At 40.5% G+C, this 17,907-nt stretch overlaps 2 protein-coding genes across 3 annotated transcripts in view; one reads left to right on the top strand and one right to left on the bottom strand.

Moving 5' to 3' along the window:
* GPATCH2 (G-patch domain containing 2) overlaps positions 1-3,854 on the bottom strand; it is a 120,808-nt gene extending 116,954 nt beyond the window's left edge. The window contains exon 1 of the mRNA XM_017812950.1: positions 3,543-3,854. Coding sequence (XP_017668439.1) covers positions 3,543-3,598 — 56 coding nt within the window. The 5' untranslated portion in view covers positions 3,599-3,854. The remainder of the gene's footprint in view (positions 1-3,542) is intronic.
* Positions 3,855-3,980: 126 nt separating this feature from the next.
* Positions 3,981-17,907, top strand: part of SPATA17 (spermatogenesis associated 17) — a 91,372-nt gene continuing 77,445 nt past the window's right edge. For both annotated transcript variants that reach the window (XM_017812793.1, XM_017812792.1), the window contains exons 1-3: positions 3,981-4,094; positions 9,024-9,113; positions 12,453-12,534. In XM_017812793.1, the coding sequence (XP_017668282.1) occupies positions 3,988-4,094; positions 9,024-9,113; positions 12,453-12,534 (279 nt within the window). In that variant the 5' untranslated portion in view covers positions 3,981-3,987. The remainder of the gene's footprint in view (positions 4,095-9,023; positions 9,114-12,452; positions 12,535-17,907) is intronic.

Genomic DNA, 17,907 nt, shown 5'->3' with positions numbered 1-17,907 from the left:
TGGAGCACATCTATATCTCAAAAGGGAAAACCAAACCCAAAATCCCAGGCTACTTTTCACCTTCGAGGTATGCCAACACTCCTTTGTTGCAGTCCATTATGTGTGTATATAAATCAGCTCCAGAAAATAACAAAGCACAGGAGGATTTTGAAAAAATTAAGATTTATGAAAGTCATTGTTCCTCAATTAAGACATAGTTACTACACTTGCTGGAAGTGTCTATGAACTTTTTCTATATACAGCTCCCAGTAACTGCATACAATTACTACCAACATTTTATTCTCCAGTCACACACTACACATGAATTCTTGGTACCAACCCTGTATTTGAGAAACTGCTTTAGACAATTGGAGTTTCCTTACATTTGTGCATCAGTACAGGCTGGGGGCCGACCTGCTGGAAAACTGCTCCACAGAGTAGGATATTGGGGTCCTGGCAGATAACAAGCTGTCCATGAGCCAGCAGTGTGTCCTTGCGGACAAGGAGGCCGATGGTATCCTGGGGTGCATTAGGAAGAGCATTGCCAACAGGTCGAGGGAAATGATCCTACCCCTCTACTCAGCCCTGGTGAGGCCACATCTGAGTGCTGTGTCCAATTCTGGGCTCCTCAGAGCCAGAGAGAGACTCCAAGAGAGTCTCCAAGAGAGACAGAGATCCTGGAGAGGGTCCAGAGGAGGGCTACGAAGATGATCAAGGGACTGGAACATACCTTATGAGGAAAGGCTGATGGAGCTGGGCCTGTTCAGCCTAGAGAAGAGATGACTGAGAGGGAATCTCATCAATGTCTATAAGTATCTGAAGGAAGGGTGTCAAGAGGATGGAGCCAGGCTCTGCTCAGTGGTGCCAAGCAACAGGACAAGAGGTAAGGGGCAGAAACTGATGCACAGGAAGTTCCACCTGAATATGAGGAAGAACTTCTTTACTGTGGGAGTGACAGCACACTGGAACAGATTACCCAGAGACATTGTGGAGTCTCCCTCACTGGGATATTCCAGAACTGTCTGGATGCAATCCTGTGCTGTGTGCTCTAGGATGACCCTACTTGAGTAGGGAGGTTGGACTGGATGACCCACTGTAGTCCCTTACAACCTGACCCATTCTGTGATTATGTGTTTCTCTCCTATACAATAAAAAGTATTTGGGCAATGATGGTATTTTATAACTGAGTATGCTGCTGATCCTCCTAAAAATTAGGGCCAGGCTAACTTGCAATAAGTATATCTGACTTTTCTACAACTGCTGCTTATCTAAGAAGGCACAACAATAAATACTATCAGTCTACTTATATTTAACAGTGAAAAAGTGTTTAGTACAGAGCAATGGCATACAGTCAGAAAGATGCTGACATGAACTACATTTAACAAGGCTCTAACACAAATGAATTGGTCAGCCAGAAATGAGGTTTGGAGCAATTTATCATAAGAGGGAGCAATTCTTACAATCCCATTGCTGTCATTTACTGATATGCTTGCCCTTTTCAGAAGTATTAGTTCTCTAATTAATTGTCAAGGTGCAGAATTACATGAACTGTCACATGGTGGTAATACACTATAGCACCATAGTCATTATCAGAGTGCCCAATAAGTATCCAAAATACAAACTATTCCTAAAGTGTTACATGTGTTCACAATTTAAATGAAAAACATTCAGCTTCGGAGCAGCTTTAACATCCAAAGTGAACAGTTTTACTTTGTGGTTGTTCTGAATCTACTCAGCTCTTTAGGGTCTCAGTGCTGTTAAAAAAGCACAAGTTCTTAATTTTCCACATCAAGTATTAGACACTGAAAAAAGTATTTTCCTGCATCCCAATCAAATGGACTTCCTTTAATAGACAACTTCTGAAATAACTTATATATAAGAATAGGAGAGCAGCTCTGAGGAGCAGTCAGATTTTCAACAGACCTTCCTTTAAGAACTGCTAAACTAAGAGTGCTATAGATAACATTTCAATATTTTTCTCTGTATTGAATTCCTCTGGGCAGTGTATTTGCACGAGCAAAATCGTTACTGTCTGATGACAGTTACAGAAGACTATGCCCACACCTCATGTTGCTGAAGACTATTACTTTATGTGGACACAAACCAGTAAAATTTAAAGATGAATGACCGGTATATTTAATGAAAAATTTCTCAGAGTACAGACACATGTTTGGAATGTCGTAGGCAATGTTTCTATTGTATGCAGCATTTCTACTCAAGTAAAAATACTTGTGCCACTGGAGTATACCTCATTCTCTGAAACGTTCTGAATTACACCAACAGAAGTTATATTTACATCAGGCAAATTTGGATGCCTAGCAATACTGACAAGCTTCTTCTACCCAATACATTTATCAGAGAAAGTAAAATCCCTCTTTGAAAGTTTTCTCAGTTAGAAAATTGTAAAGAAGCCATGACAATACCCACAGGAAAAAAAACCAGATGGTACCGGCAAAAGTGGAGGACAAATGGAGTTTTCTATGTAAGAAAACACAGTGCAAAGCCTTTCCTTTCCTCTTCTTCCTCATCCCCAGGAAAGAAACAAAAAAAAAAAAAGATGAAAGAAAAACTATTTTAGATCTGAGAAATCTACCAGAAGCTATCTGTATATGGAATATAGCCTCTAAAAAAGCCTCGAGGCCTCAAATTACTAAGAAAAAAACACAATAAAATCCCACCACAATCCTCCTTGCTGACATTAATAAAAGTTAAACAAATGACAAGCTATACACACCAGTTGTTACTCAACATATCACAAGATATGTAACATTTCAGGAAGAAAACGAAAGGCTTCCCAGCTAGTTGTTTGGGACATCCTGTGTCTATCAAGTCTCTCCACTACCAGTCTTTACACCTCCATGGCCTATTAACAAAAGGGACTTTTTCTATTCTGTTACTTGGCTTCCCCTATTCACAGTGCTACAATAAAAACAGTATTGCCTTTGTGGTCACTATGCTGGCACATGGAATTACATAAAACAGTAAATCTGTGAACTTTATTGCAGGAGAACCACCCACGCTTTCCCTGCTCGATGGCTACAGCAGCACTTGTTGATTCTTGGTTTGCAATAAAAAACCTCCAGAGCAGCAAACCCAAGTTCCTGGATGCTCAGCTGCACACACTGCAAGGGCTTTAGGCCTTAGAGAGCCTATCACTGTCAGAAAAACCCAAACACGCAGGGAAACCTAACTGAGCTCGGGACAAAAGTTTTGATTCATCGTTTGCCTGCTGTCCCTTTTCAGCAAGTCGTTGAAATTCCTTCCTCCGCCTATTGCTCGCTCATAAACGCGTCGCGCCGCCGGGACGCGCCAGTGGCACCTGTCAGACCTCCGGCCGCGCATCCCCGGGGCCTGGCCGGGCACCATCGGCACCATCACCACCATCACCTCCGCCCTGTGCCAGCCGCAGCCCCGGGGAGGCCCGGCCGGGACACCATCCGCCCCCACGTTTCCAAGCCCCACCCGCGGCGCGGAGATGCTGTTCCCGACCCGCTCCCGCCTCCAGCGGCCCCGCGGGCGGGCAGGGGGCGGCGGACACGTGTCCCCCCCGGGCCCGGGCTTACCAGCTCTTCCTCGCCGCCTGAGCTCGGGTCGGGGTAGGTTCAGCCACCCGGAACATGAACCCGGCGCCTCGCCCGGCCGCTCCCCGGGGAGGCTGGCGCCGCTTCGCAGAGACTGTGCCGAGGGGAGGCGGGCGGGGGCCGGGGCCGGGCGGGCTCGGGCCGGGCGGGCGGGCGCGGGCGGCCGGCGCTGCTCCTCAGTCCCCCATGATGCGGGCCCGGAAGCGGCCGCGGCACCGGAGGAAGCCGGGCGCGACCACCTCGCCTCTTCCCAGCCCTCTCCCGGCCGCTACCCAGGGGCTCCGCGTCCCCTCCAGCACCCTCGTCTCGACCCCGATGCAGCCCCGCGCAGCCCCCGCTGCCCCCGGAGCGGTGCCGGTCCCTCCCTGCGCGGCCGCCGGGGCAGCGCCACCCCCGCGGCCCAGCGCAGTGGGACGGTCCCGTTGCCATGGCGGCGGCGTCGGGAGGGCGGGAGGAGGGAGGGAGCATGGCCGCCCTGGCCCGGCTGCAGGAGAGGCTATCGGAGCTGCGAGAGGAGTATTTCCTTGCGAACAGGTACCCGGGCCGTGCCGGTGGTGGGGCGGGTCACACCTCTTCATGCTGGGTTGGGGCGGGCGGGCGACCCCGGCTCTCCCTAGGCAACGAGATGGCAGCAGTCCCTCTGGAAATTGTCCAGTTCTGGGCTCCTCAGTACAAGAGAGACATGGAGCTCCTGGAGTGGGTCCAGCGGAGGGCTACGAAGATGATCAAGGGACTGGAACATCTCTTACGAGGAAAGGCTGAAGGAGCTGGGCCTGTTCAGCCACGAGGAGACGGGTGAGAGGGAATCTCATCAATGTCTATAAGTATGTGAAGGGAGACTGTCGAGAATGGATCCAGGCTCTTCTTGGTGGTGCCAAGCAATAGGACAAGAAGCAACGAGCAGAAACCGATGCACAGGAAGTTCCACCTGAATATGAGGAAGAACTTCTTTACTGTGGGAGTGACAGCACGCTGGAACAGGTTGACCAGAGAAGTTGCAGAGTCTCCCTGAATGGAGATATTCAGGAACCCTCTGGTCGCAATCCTGTGCCATGTGCTCTAGGACGAGCTTGCTTCAGCAGAGAGGTTGGACCAGATGACCCACTGTGGTCCCTTTCCAACCTTAACCATTCTGTGATTCTGTTTCACTTTAAAATCCCTCCCGAGAGCACCAGCTCACCTCCTTGGTCCCAAATATTGCCAGTGCGATGTGAGGAGACCTGATGGCAGCAGCACAGCGTCTTTAAGGGGTCCATTTATACAATAAAAATACTTAATGTACCTCTCTTCCTCTGCCCACCCCCCCAACCCACCCCCCCAACCCCTCACTAATTTTGAGGGGAAAGGAGCCTCTGGAAACTCCTAAAAGGTGTTGAGCCTCGCGATTTCAGCCCTCTCCACAGGAGCCGGCCCCTTTTCCCCAGGAGCCTGCTCCTCTCTCTTGCATCAACATCGTTGCTATTCCTTGAGGATCCCTCATAGCGATGCCAGGATGCGGAACGCCAGCCTTGAGCCCCCTGCACTGGTGGGTTAGGTCTGTGACTATACCTGAACACTTGTCCTCTTGCAAGGCACTACTTTTTCTATTTTTTTTAATTTTTTTAAATTTTTTTTTTAAGTTGATTGAAAGAAAATCACCCCAACTTCTGAGCGAGTTGATGTTTATTATCCACACTGTTTAAAAGTGAGCTTAGTTTCTAGATTAGATTGTGCAACTTGAGTTTCTAAGTACCTGGGACGTGCTTTGTCTTTTTTTTTCACCAAGTTAAGGAGGTGTTTATTCTACTTAAAGATCTAACATATCCCACATAGTGAGCAACAGGCTGGCAGATCAGATCACCTGTTACCCTTCTCACCAAGTGGGACAGTTTGCACTGCTGAGTTTTCTGGCTGCTAACATGGTGATGGCCAGCTTTTCCCATATCAGATTTTAGGAAATAAAATGTTTTCAGACCAACTTTAATATTGCATAGAGTTGTCCTGTAAACCCTTTTATTCAACTGCACTGTTGCTGTTGCTGTATGTGCAATGCAAATATGCACACACACAAAAAAAAGTGTTTAGCATAGTTGTAGTTTAATTTTTCTTCACTAATTAATGAATAATTTATTTTTGAATCTAATTACAACATCATTAGCATGAATAACAAAGCTCCTGAACATCCCTAAAAGTTACACAGACATCAAGTCCTGCCTGCATGTAGAGTGGTGTGTTTTCCTGTTCTTCCCCTGAACTTTTGTTCATACTCCTGTGGCTGTACACACAGCAGTTCACTAAACAAACATCAGTTACAGGAAACTATGCTTGTATTTCACATATTTCAGGTTAGAAAGAGCAGTCTGAGCCAGACTTGGGAATCCGTTGGAGGGCAGCATGCTTGATGTTTGGGGATTTGTTTTTTGGCAGAGCTTTCCAAACATGAATTGTTTCCCTTTTAAGAATAGGCTATGATTCATCAGCTTCTGAAAATTCAGATTTGCAGCTGAGTATTTAAATGAGAAGATTCAAACAGTCCGGCTCGGCAACTAATCTTAATAGTATTTTTCTGATCTTCATAACATTCCTGTCATGCTTTATGGAGAACTCTGTTTATGTGAGAGGTATGAGGTGTCTTAAGCTGGCTTTTTAGGGAAAACACCTTTCTAGGGAAGGACTTGCACAATGATGTCATAATGCAAAAATACCATAAACCTGCACTTTGAGAAATACCCTGTCAGCATAAGCATTAGACTACTCAGAATCCATTAGTGCACTGTCTTAAGTGTTACGCAATTTTATCACTCTACTCATTCAAGAACCTACTTTTGTTTACTGTAGCACCTGTGTCAGGTGCTGACCTTGAATATGCTTTTTTTACTTTCAGTAAAGTCCTTGAGAAATACCTGTGACTCTAAAAGCTCAATTCAAACAGTGTGACGACTATGCAACCTGATCAAAAGGGCAAATACCTGCCTGAGAAACTTTCACCTCAAACCACTTCTGCTGGCAAGGGCAGTTGAAAGGGTTTGTGGAACTGTCTTGTTGTTGGTCTGCTTCAATAAACTTTACAAGGACTTGTAAACTGACTTGGCCAGACATGACAGAATGCCAGCTAAAAAAATCTAACAGGGAGTAAGAGAGGAGAAGGCTTCTGCTCTTCCAGAAGCAGACTGTTGTCATTGCCAAGTGGCTAGGAATGGTTTTGGAGCTGTCACCTCTGACATGGCCGGTCCCACAACTCCTTAATTTCCAGACTGTAGTTGTGGATGCCTGTCCAGGCCCAAATTGCTCAATCAAAATCCTTTTAATCAAAATCATTTACCTCTAGATAAAAGTATCTGAAGGTGTCTGCTTCCTATGAAGACTCAGAATCTACACAAGAAGGGAATAAGTAAGCTCTCTAGCCAGCTTTGAAAACTTTTTATTCTGTGATCTTAGATTAAAAAAGTTTGTTTCCCACAGTTTTCAGATATTGAGAAGGTCTGGTGATTGTCAGATGACAATGAAAATTTGTGCCCATTTAATGTGATTTGAGAACACATGCTGCACTAGATGATATAAAATGAGTGGAGCTAATGTTTCTTGATCTCTGATAGTAAATCTGCATTTCATTTCACAACAAATATGATGAGGATAATCCTAATTTATCAGACAAAAAATAATCTTTTTGGTGTTTACTGATGCAATTAATGTTGACACAAAACTTTGTTAATTGAGCTCACTAATATCAGCTAATTAAGGAAACTAACTAATAGTAACCTAATTGTTATTTTGTGTCAGGTGTAACAAATTAAAGTATTTGGTAAATATGTTCCTAATAAAAATGGGATAACAAAAAAAAAATCCATGAAAATTAAAATATAATTTTCAGTTCAAAGACTTGACAGTTACTGATGCTTTGAAACAAATAAAAAGTAAATAAAAGCCAGAGATGATCTCATAGCTGAGTTTTACCTCTCAGCATTGAAACTCATAATGGTAATGATTTCTTCCTAAATTCTCTTAAAAGCCTCTTCCAGGTTAATATATTTCTTTAATCTCTTTTAGATTCATGGTTTTCCTTACATGACTTTTAGCTTTGTCACAAACACTATTCTCTAGTAGACAGAGTCACAGAGAGAATGCAAGCAAGGGATATCTCTTGGAATTATTTTCTGATGAGGTCCTTTTACTTGTGCTTCTTGTGTTTCTTTCCCAATTGTGCATGTCTTTCCTTGTACTGTGTCATTTGACACAAAGCTTTGACATCTAATAGTTCTTGAAAATCTCCTTGAAGTCATCAATTCTCCCCTATATCAACCTTGCATCTTCTGCTGCCTCACCAGTATCTCTTTCTAGATAACCTTTCTTGTTGTGTAACTTAAAACCAAATCCTTCACCCTTCTCTGTATCCTCCCTTTTTCATTATTTCCTCTAGGATCTGTATTAATCAATGCTGCAACCCTAGCATATTTTGTAATTCTGTTGTTTCCTTTTATTCCCTCTTTGCACATGTCAGTATGCTGCCAGTTTCATATCTACATCATCTCCAAAATCCGTGTCTTTGAATTCCCATTTTGAAAAGTTCTGTCAGGACTCAATAAGCTGTTGCATTGACTACTGTATTTCCATGTAAAAGATTCCTATGGTCATCCCTTTGGTATCTGTTTAAATTACTAAGTTTCCAAGTTCTGACTTCCTTTTAAGCCACACTAAATTTCCTGATGTTCCAGGCCCTCTAAAGTTTGGAAATTCTCACACCTAGTTTCTTTCCTATGCTTTCATTGTCATAACAGTATAAACTTACATTTGTATCTCACGTTCCTTTGATCACCTCTTCTTTTTCATATTTCTCCTCTCGAAATTCCTTCCTAGGAAACTAGATAGAATGTCTAAATCCTCTGTTTCCATCCTGCTAAGGTCAACTCATATTCATTAAAAAAATCCTACAGACAAGGAGTGTATCTGTCACCATTATTGATGCTATCAATGTTCAAGTAATAAATGACTAAAATATTTTTTAACAATCAAAAGATAATGTGTTTAAACTAGATCTTATATTTAATATATGCTTCAGATTATAATATTGACCACAGTGAATTTATTTAATATTCATATCGTATACAATATTATACACAGTTACCTGATTTTTCTTATAATTCAGTCCTAATTTTAGTTAAAGCATTATCCACATATTTCACCTGCAATGGAAGTCCACGTGACATGCTGAGATGTATATTCAGTATTGTGTGAGAATAAGAAATACATTCTCCCAAAACTTACATCCCCTATGAATAGCAATACTCTTTATCCTTGTTACCTTCATACTATGCAACTAACGTAAATTACATTTTTCTGCACTACCATTGAATTATGTAGAATTAAAAAGGGAAAAACCTAGTGAAAAGGATCCCAAACTGCAACAATAAAACATATTTAGAATAATTTTTTTACTTTGGTTCTACATTGCAATGCTGATAATTATTACTGCTTTTATATTTCCAGATCTATAGATGAAGACAGAAAAATAAAATACAGAGCTGCTGTCAAAATCCAGAGCTGGTTTCGAGGATGCAGGGTCCGAGCCTATCTGAGGTAGTATGTTAAGGCCATCTAGCCTATCCTAATCTGTGTTTCAGCCTTGAATTTTTCCTCAAAATTGCTCATGGTATTACTTGATTTTAATAAAAAGGGAGCATTTAGGGGAAAAAAAAGCAACAACTCTTATTCTGCTTTTCAACAGAATGTAATATATGCTGTGGCACTGTAAAAAGTAATTTTTGATTTTCAGAACTGCATACAGTTAAAAAGGCATGATGCTAATAGGTAGCATGGAAATAATCTATCTTCATAATAGATACACAGTATTCTGTAGGACATCTTGTCACGACTGGAAAAGAAACAAAACAAGCAGATGTCCCTTGGATATGCTGATTGAGAGACTTTTCTTATAGAATGATAGAATATCCTGAGTTGGAAGGGATCATCCAAGTCCAACTCCTGGCCCTGCACAAGACACCTCTAGAGTCACACCATGTGCCTGAGAGCGCTGTCCAAACACTTCTTGAACTCTATCGGGCTCGGCGCTGTAACCACCTCCCTGGGGAGCCTGTTCCAGTGCTCAACCACCCTCTGGGCGAAAAACTTTTTCCTAATATCCAACCTAAACCTCACCTGACACAACTTCAAGCCACTCCCTCAGGTCCTGTCACTGGTCACCACAGAGAAGGGATCAGTGCCTGCCCCTCCTCTTCCCCTCATCAGGAAGTTGTAGACTGGGATGAGGTCTCCCCTCAGTCTCCTCTTCTCCAGGCAGAACAGATCAAGTGACCTCAGGCAATCCTCATAATGGCTTCCCCTCAAGGCCCTTCACCATCTCCATAATCCTCCTTTGGATACTCTCTTTATATCTTTCTTATATTGTGGTGCCCAAAGCTCCACACAATATTCAAGGTGAGGCTGCCCCAGCGCAGAGCAGAGTGGGACAATCCCCTCCCTCGACCAGCTGACGATGCTTTGCCTGGTGCCCCCCAGGACACGGTTGGCCCTCCTGGCTGCCAGGGCACTGCTGACTCAGATTCAACGTGCTGGCAACCAGGACCCCCAGGTCCTTTTCTGTGGTGCTGCTCTCTCTTATTGTTGTTGTTACAGAAAAATTGCCTAGTGAGGGTATGGCAACTGGACTTTTATTGTAGAAATTAAGTTCTACTGCTGGACTTAACGAGGTCATTTAAAAAAAATCTTTCTTTACATAATTTTCTCCATTTATAAATCAGAGATCTTTGTTCTGTAAAATACCATATCAACATTGGACTTGATCTTGGAGATCTTTTCCAACCTTAATGATTCTATGGTTTTATGATGTTGATACAACCTTCTTGGAAACACTATGATTGGTCTCTTCTCCCTGAAAGCCCTTCTCCATTTTTTATGATTGTAAGCCCAACTGGTCAAACTCATGTGCTCAAATTTCTGCATCTTCATAAAAATTAGGGAGAGGGATTTTTACATCTTTTTGTTTGACCTCTTGCCTGTCACGGGTCATTATGTATCATCCAGACAGACTGTGTGAAACGTAAGTAATTATTAGGTTTAATAAAATTAATTATTTAATGGCTAGTATTTCCCTCATAGGCTACAGTCATTATGTGCACTTGTTAAAAAAAGCACAGGTAATTTGTTTTCCATTGCTGGTTCAAATGTGTTGTCACAGGATGCAGCGGTCACAGGCAAGCATTCAGCAGGCAAACAAACGTGGCACTTCAACTCTCCAAGAAGTCAATGTCAAAAAGCACCCACAAAGACAAAGGCTTGATTATTTAGCCTCTGTTTCCAGGACATGAGTAACAGCTGTATGCCGCAGAAGAAAGTGAAAACCCAAGTGTCTTTGCCAATCTATTCTATAGGAAAATGCTCTTCCAAACACACATTTGTATTTAGTAATGACCAATGTAGGAAGAAGTAAATCTCAGCTACGTGTAGAAGACGATTTTCTCTGCAACTGTGTGCAGACTGATCTTGCTCAGCGTCCTCTTGGTTTCTTGGCCTGTATCAATAGTTTTTCCAGGAGAACTAGGAAAAAGATGGCCCCCCTGTACTTGGCACTGGTGAGGCCTCACCTCATTTACTGTGTTCAGCTCTGGGCCCCTCACTACAAGAAGGACAGTGAGTTGCTGGAACATGTGCAGAGAAGGGTAACAGAGCTGGGGAAGGGTCTGGAGCACGAGTCATATGAGGAGCAGCTGAAGGAGCTGAGGTTGTTTAGCCTGGAGAAGGGGAAGCTCAGGGAGGACTGCACTGCTCTCTACAATGCCTGAAAGAAAGTTGTAGTGAGGTGGGGGTCGATCTCTTCTGCTGTGTATCAAGTGAAGGGATCAGAGGAAATGGCCTTAAGTTGCACCACAGGAAGTTCAGATCAGATATTAGGAAAAAAAATTTCAGTGAAGGAGTGATTAGGCATTGGAATAAGTAGCCCAGGGGGATGGTGAAGTCACCATCCCTGGAATTGTTCAAGGGATGTCCGGATGTGGCACTTGGGGATATGGTTTAGGGGTGATTATGGTGGTGCTGGGTTGATGGTTGGACTAGTTGATCTTGAAGGTTTCTTCCAACTTTAATGATTCTGTGATTCTCTCTAACTTAGGAGCACAGGCTCAATACAGGCAGTTCTCAGTGTTCTGAATTACCCTAAGACTGCTTCCACTGAGTGGGCTTCAAGGCTTATGAGTTTGATGTCCGCAGTCAGGTGGTGTGAATGATCCCCTATGGAGTTTTTTCTAGACAGCCCCAAAGTAATGATTGCACGATTTTCTCCAAAAATTAATGTGAGACACCAATTATGAAATTTTTAGTACCATAATTTCACATATATATATATATATGCATACATATATATTATATACATAGAGAAAGAGAGTCAAAGTAAATATTAACTCACAATTAAGCTAGGTGTAATTTTATAAAAGCAAAGAAGATAAAAGTGAATAAGGTGTCTCAAAATTCCAGATATCAGTGAGTTTTGCCAAATATTTAAAAATTGTAAAGCTGCGAAAATGTGCATGTGACATAAAAAATTCTGAACTGATCAGATATGTTGTTTAAAACCATCCATGCAAATAAAATCATCTTATTATGCAAATGAAATTTGTAAGGCTTTTTCATTAAACTTTTGTAATGATAACCAAAATAGGGAAGTTTGCAGTAACACGTTTTTTCCAAAAATCAAAGTTTGTGTGTATGCATAAATATAGGTATATAATGGTCTATTTGTATGTGTGCATATGTATGTATGCATACATGTATACATATAAAGTGTGTTTGTAGTGATCATCTGTGTGGAATAAGTATGGATAATACACTATATGTTATTTTTAATATTATGAAAAAAAGTTATACTCAAAAAAAATCTTATTTTGTTAATATATTTCATTTTAGACATCTGAATGCAATGGTGATTTTGATACAGAAGTGGTGGAGAGGATATCGATGCAGAAAACACTTCAGAAAAATGCTGGAGGTAGAAAACTACTTTTAAAAGTTTTGTTTGGTTATTTGTAGAATACATAGAAATAATTCATTCCCTCACTATGAAATTAAAAAGCTGAATCTTGATTCTTTATTCACACAGGCACGTACTTAACTTTACTATCATGAAAAGCACCATTAATTTCAGTAAGCCTACTCATAACAGTCAAGTTAAGTCAGTGTTTAAGTGTTTGCAGCTCTGGAGTATTAGTCCCCAAACCAGGAATGAGATATGCTAATTGCAGGATTGGAGCTTTAAAAGATGCCTTTTTTTTTTTTTCCTGGCAGAACTTCTAATTTTGAAAATAAAATAAGCCAATGTGTCCACACATTGCTGTTTTATGTTTTAGTGGTTTAAATTTCTTGCTTAATGAACCTTGAAGTATTTGAGGTTTTGCCTTAAGGCACACAGCAGATCACAGTCAATCTAATTCCCTTGATAGACCTGAAGATAGCAAAAGTGTATGATAGCACACAAGCTAAAACCTCTATTAACAGGTTTAGGAGATTAAGACGAAACTAATTTGCCTTTTACATAAAAAAATTAAGGTTTAATATGTGGTTTACTTCACTAATTTATCAATTTATGTTAATGTTTTACAATAGTTTTAAACTTGTTAGTCATTTGTTCTAGATTAATTTTGTTAAATTGTTGTGTTTCAATCAAAACAGGCAACTCAAGGAAAAGTAAAAAAAAGAGCTGCAATAACTCATACATTACAGACCAAAATTCATACCCTCTACTGAGCTCTATTCTCAAGTAGCAGGAGTCATGTACCTGAAAGATTGTCTATTTCCCCCCCAAGTTTATCAGTAATCTATTTAAAGATTTTCTCTCTTCCAATTTACTAACTGGCTTAACTAATAAATTATGAGCCGTCCTTTCAGGCTGTGCTTTTCAGTCATCTCTAATTCTTGAATATAGAGCAGATAGCTGCATGGTTGGATTGGGTTCTGTTTCAAAAAAAGAGAAGGAACTTCATCTGAATATTTTTCCTGAGCTTAGAGAAAGTTTGTTTAATTTAGAGGAGCTTCTGCAGAATGAAGACATGATAATGTATCTTAATTTTTTTAATGAAGAGAAAGGATCTATGCAGTCATTGGGAAAAGGGAGAGAAGAAATCAAATTCATGTGAAATATTGATGCATACTGCCAAAAGATGTTGTGGAACTCCCTCTAGTGCAGGTTGTTAAGAGGAGAATAGAAAAATGCTTATGGATGGCTTAGATACACTTCAGGCAATGTTTTAGGTGAAGAAATCTCATAATGTTCCCTTGAGTTCTACATTTTTTCAGAGTTTAAGCATTGTAGGAGGATGAATTTCATTTCAGAAACAAGGTGATTCATGTGTTTCTGTGTTTTTCAAGATGAGAATAAGGACCATGTCGGTTTTTGACGTCTGATCATTAGGTTTTTAGGAGGGATTAATCAGGATTAAGGTCTGATGGCCAATTTTCAATCCCTGCCCGATTGTAAGGAGCTTTCTTTCAGCCATTCATGTTCAAATGCTAGTTTCTTTGTTGATAGTAATCAGTTTCCTATTTTAAATAGAATGATGTCACTTCAGAGACTTACTTTTATGTGTAGTGTAAGAACAGTGGTACCCAGATAAGATACAAAGTGAACACATAACCACCATGCTTATTGTCCATTGCACTGTTCTGAGTGGTGTCCTGTAGGTCAGATGGCAAGATAACTCTTCCCAGAGAGCCAGCCTCAATGGCATTTGGAATTGGTGCCCAGGGACAGGATGAGAGGCAGTGGGCACAGACTGAAGCACAAGAAAGTCCACTTGAAGATAAGAAACAACTTTTTTTACTGTGAGGGTGCTCAGATACTGGAAGGGTTTGCCCAGATTGAGCAAGCTGTTCTTGCAGAGTTTCCACTCTTGGAGATACTCAAAACACCACCGCACAAGGCCCTGCACAACTTTCTCTAATTGACCCGGTTTTGAGTAGTGGTTTGGAGCTTCAGAGGTCCCTGCCAACCTCAATTGTTCTGTGCATTCATGACATCACAGGTCTTTTACCTCACCTCTTTGTTCTGTCTTCTTTTTCCCCGTCTTCTTAAAAAACGCTCTGACAGTTACATTTTAAGATAGAGTCTTTCAAATTAGCACAGATTTCCTGTAATAATGAAGCTGAGAGAGCTAACATCATAAAACCCCCTAAGCTCTCCATTCTTGAAATATATTTCTGAAAAGAAAAATAAAAAAGTCTTTAATCAATAAAGCCTAGTTCATATTTAGCTCTTCAAATAGACATAACTGACAAGCTCTTGCCAAATCTGAAGTCTGTGAAATAATGTAGGACAAAAAATTCTACAAGCCCACACTTAGTACGTACATTCTAAATCAGACCATGAATTCATCCAGTTTCTGGATTCCAGTACTTATCCAGTGCTAGCCAGGGCTCTAGAGAAAGAGAATCTCATCAGAAAGCTTACAAATTTTACAGCAATCAGCATAGAAAACCACTTTTCCCCTTCAAATACTTCATTTTGTACTTGCCGTCTCTTTGATTGGAGAAGACTAAATAGGACAGCCTGGTTGGAAGCCAACCTGAAAGCCATACAAGTAGCAGATACAGATACCTTTTACTCCCTTTAGACTGCTGTATTCAGTATTGTGTGATTTGGGGTGGACTTAAATATGAAGTTCAAGTTAATGCCTTATATTTGTTGTTATGCTGTCTTTACTCAATGGCTGAATTTGGAATATGTTAAAAAAAACCCCAAATCTTCTCAGCAGCTTAACATAACTTTCAAGTTAAAAGGATCAGTTAATGGTTGCAATGGACTCTTGCTAATAACAGCTGTAATGACTCCTGACTATGAAACACAATGATACATTTGACATGATAGTTCCTTAAATACTCTGGTCACTTTAAAATTTGTCTGCTGATAATGATTGGATTGGTATCTGCTGCCAGCAAACAAGGCAAAGCATATGCACAAAATACCCATGATTGCTTGATAATAAATCATTTTAATGATTATATTCAAAATTGTGAAATGTGAGTGGTACTGATGCGGAAAATAACAAAGGCTGAGGCTCATCAGATTGGTTGTCCATATGTGCATCACTACTAGTATTTCATTTTCTACTCCTCTACTGCCTCTTCTTTTGACTGTTAAAATACATTAAGTAAAAAATAATCACCTATTGATGCCATTCATATGATTAAGGTTATGTGCCTTTCTATTCTAAACATAGGTTCTTTGGTATAAGGCTTTGTTTCCTAATTAATCTCAAGCTAAAATTAAGAAATGCTCTCCTACAATTTTCTTAATAACTTAGTTACATTGACTATGTGGGATTCTGAAGTTTTGCATGACGTGCAGAAAAGTACGAATTTTAAAACCAGGCAAGCACCAGAACATGAATCAAACTGGACGTCACTGTTTCTTTATTATACTATTTCTCAAAGTCAAATAAGCACTTGTTTAAGGAAGGGGCATTGTAACATTTAATTGTTATATGAAGTTGGCATGCATGATGGCTGTATTTTTAGCTTACTTTGAAAGGAGATGCAGTTGAGAAAAGTGAATATTTTATGTGATATAGTTTGACACCACACCACCCTAAATGGTTTAGCTTCAACTCAGCAACCAGTTTTAAATAATTCCAGTCCAACAGGAATTAGTCAAATGCCTATTTGCTCTACAAAAACACCCAAACCATCACAAGAACACGCCAATTTAGACAATGTGTTTCTTCCTTCTCTCAGCCTTAACCTCAATCAGATTTCTGGATCTCGTTTGAATTTGTCATTTCATATTAACTGTTTAAAGCAACAGAAAACACCAGTCAGAATCAGATCACATTTGTAGGTGGTCCCCAAACATGTTTTTACATGCAAAAGGAGAAAATAGTACAACAGTTTATAAACAAAAGGCTTCAAATATATTTTGGAAACATGCGCTTGAAGTAAGGCGCATGAAGTAAGTGCATGAAGTAAGTAGGAAGACCTGTAACATCAGGGAGATACAAAGACTTCATGATTCAGAAATGGGGCTGGTACATGTGGTTGAGATGGCAAGATAATTTTCCCCAGAGAGTTATCCTGGCAGTATCACCTTCAAATTGGCACTCAATGTAAGAATGACAAGCAATCCACTGGACACAGGCTGAAATGCAGGTAATTCCGCTTAAGCATAAGGAAAGGATCTTCTGGACAAGCAGGCCCCAGTTCATTAAAGAATCTTTTGTTTAGTAGGAGAGCACATAAGTGCAGACTTGGGTTGAAGCATTACATTATGACTGTTCTTTTGTGAATAGGGATGAACACATTTTCCATCACTTGTAATGGCAAAACTTTCTGATCAGGATTAGAAAACAGAGGGCAAATCTATTTGCAAAAGAACCTAGATGGTGACACAGCCTTCAGCTTTTGGTGAAAGAATAAGATTGTAAGACAGTTGTGTGAGCAATTCTGCATTTGGATGACTTGTGATTTAGAGCAATGGTTGAGTAAAAGCAGAAATGTGTAACTTCCTTTTTATTGTGAGTGACCATCTTAAGTGGTGGTAAAGGCCTGGGTTTTCACACCTTAGTGAGGTGTGCAAATTAGGACCCTAGTTGCCACTGACTGTCTCTGTAAATAGTAGACAAAGTTCTTCAATACTTTGCCAAACTCAGAGACAGTGGTCCCTCTGTCTTTGAGTGTTGATGATATCAAGAGCATTAATGATGTTAGGTCTCCGATTTAGGTTCTTCAGTGAAATGGGCTGCATTCAGACCTAAGTGCTCACAGCCTTCAACTCTGAGAATAATAAACAAAAAGATGTAAGATTTAGTTTAATAATCGATGGACAGAAATCTGATAAACATTTTTAAGCTTAGGAACTTCCATTAAAATGTACTTTATCTATTTGGTGGTGCGGCAACTCTTACGTTCCCTTGCAAAGAAAGAAAAGATGAGCTGCAAAACAAAATTTTATCAATTTAATCGAACAGTTTAGGAATATACTTAAATCTGGAAGACATTATTTCATTCCATTATTAGCTACTCTTGGTATCACTCAGTAAACATTTATGGAGGTGAAGGGAGAGAGACAGTCCACTGTTTATTCTAATTTGTACCTTTGGGGCAGATTTTCCCTCAAATATATATATGTGTATATATATATACGTATGTGTATGTATACATCTACACATACACGTGAAACTTTTTTGAAATTGAACAACCCTGCAATTTTCTTTCACATAAGAAATATTTTTTTGCACTGTTTCCATTATTAGTAGATTGGTATGATATTAAAGTGAGCATTTAAAATCCACCTTAATTAAACTGCAGGAATTATGCCTTGCTTAATGTAATGAAGAAAGAGAATTTAAAATGAAGTAGCATCATTGTGTTCATT

The sequence above is a fragment of the Lepidothrix coronata genome, unplaced genomic scaffold (genome assembly GCF_001604755.1).
Source record: "Lepidothrix coronata isolate B3197 unplaced genomic scaffold, Lepidothrix_coronata-1.0 Scaffold38, whole genome shotgun sequence".
In the NCBI taxonomy this organism is placed as follows: domain Eukaryota; kingdom Metazoa; phylum Chordata; class Aves; order Passeriformes; family Pipridae; genus Lepidothrix; species Lepidothrix coronata.
This window is presented reverse-complemented; position numbering and strand designations above follow the sequence as displayed.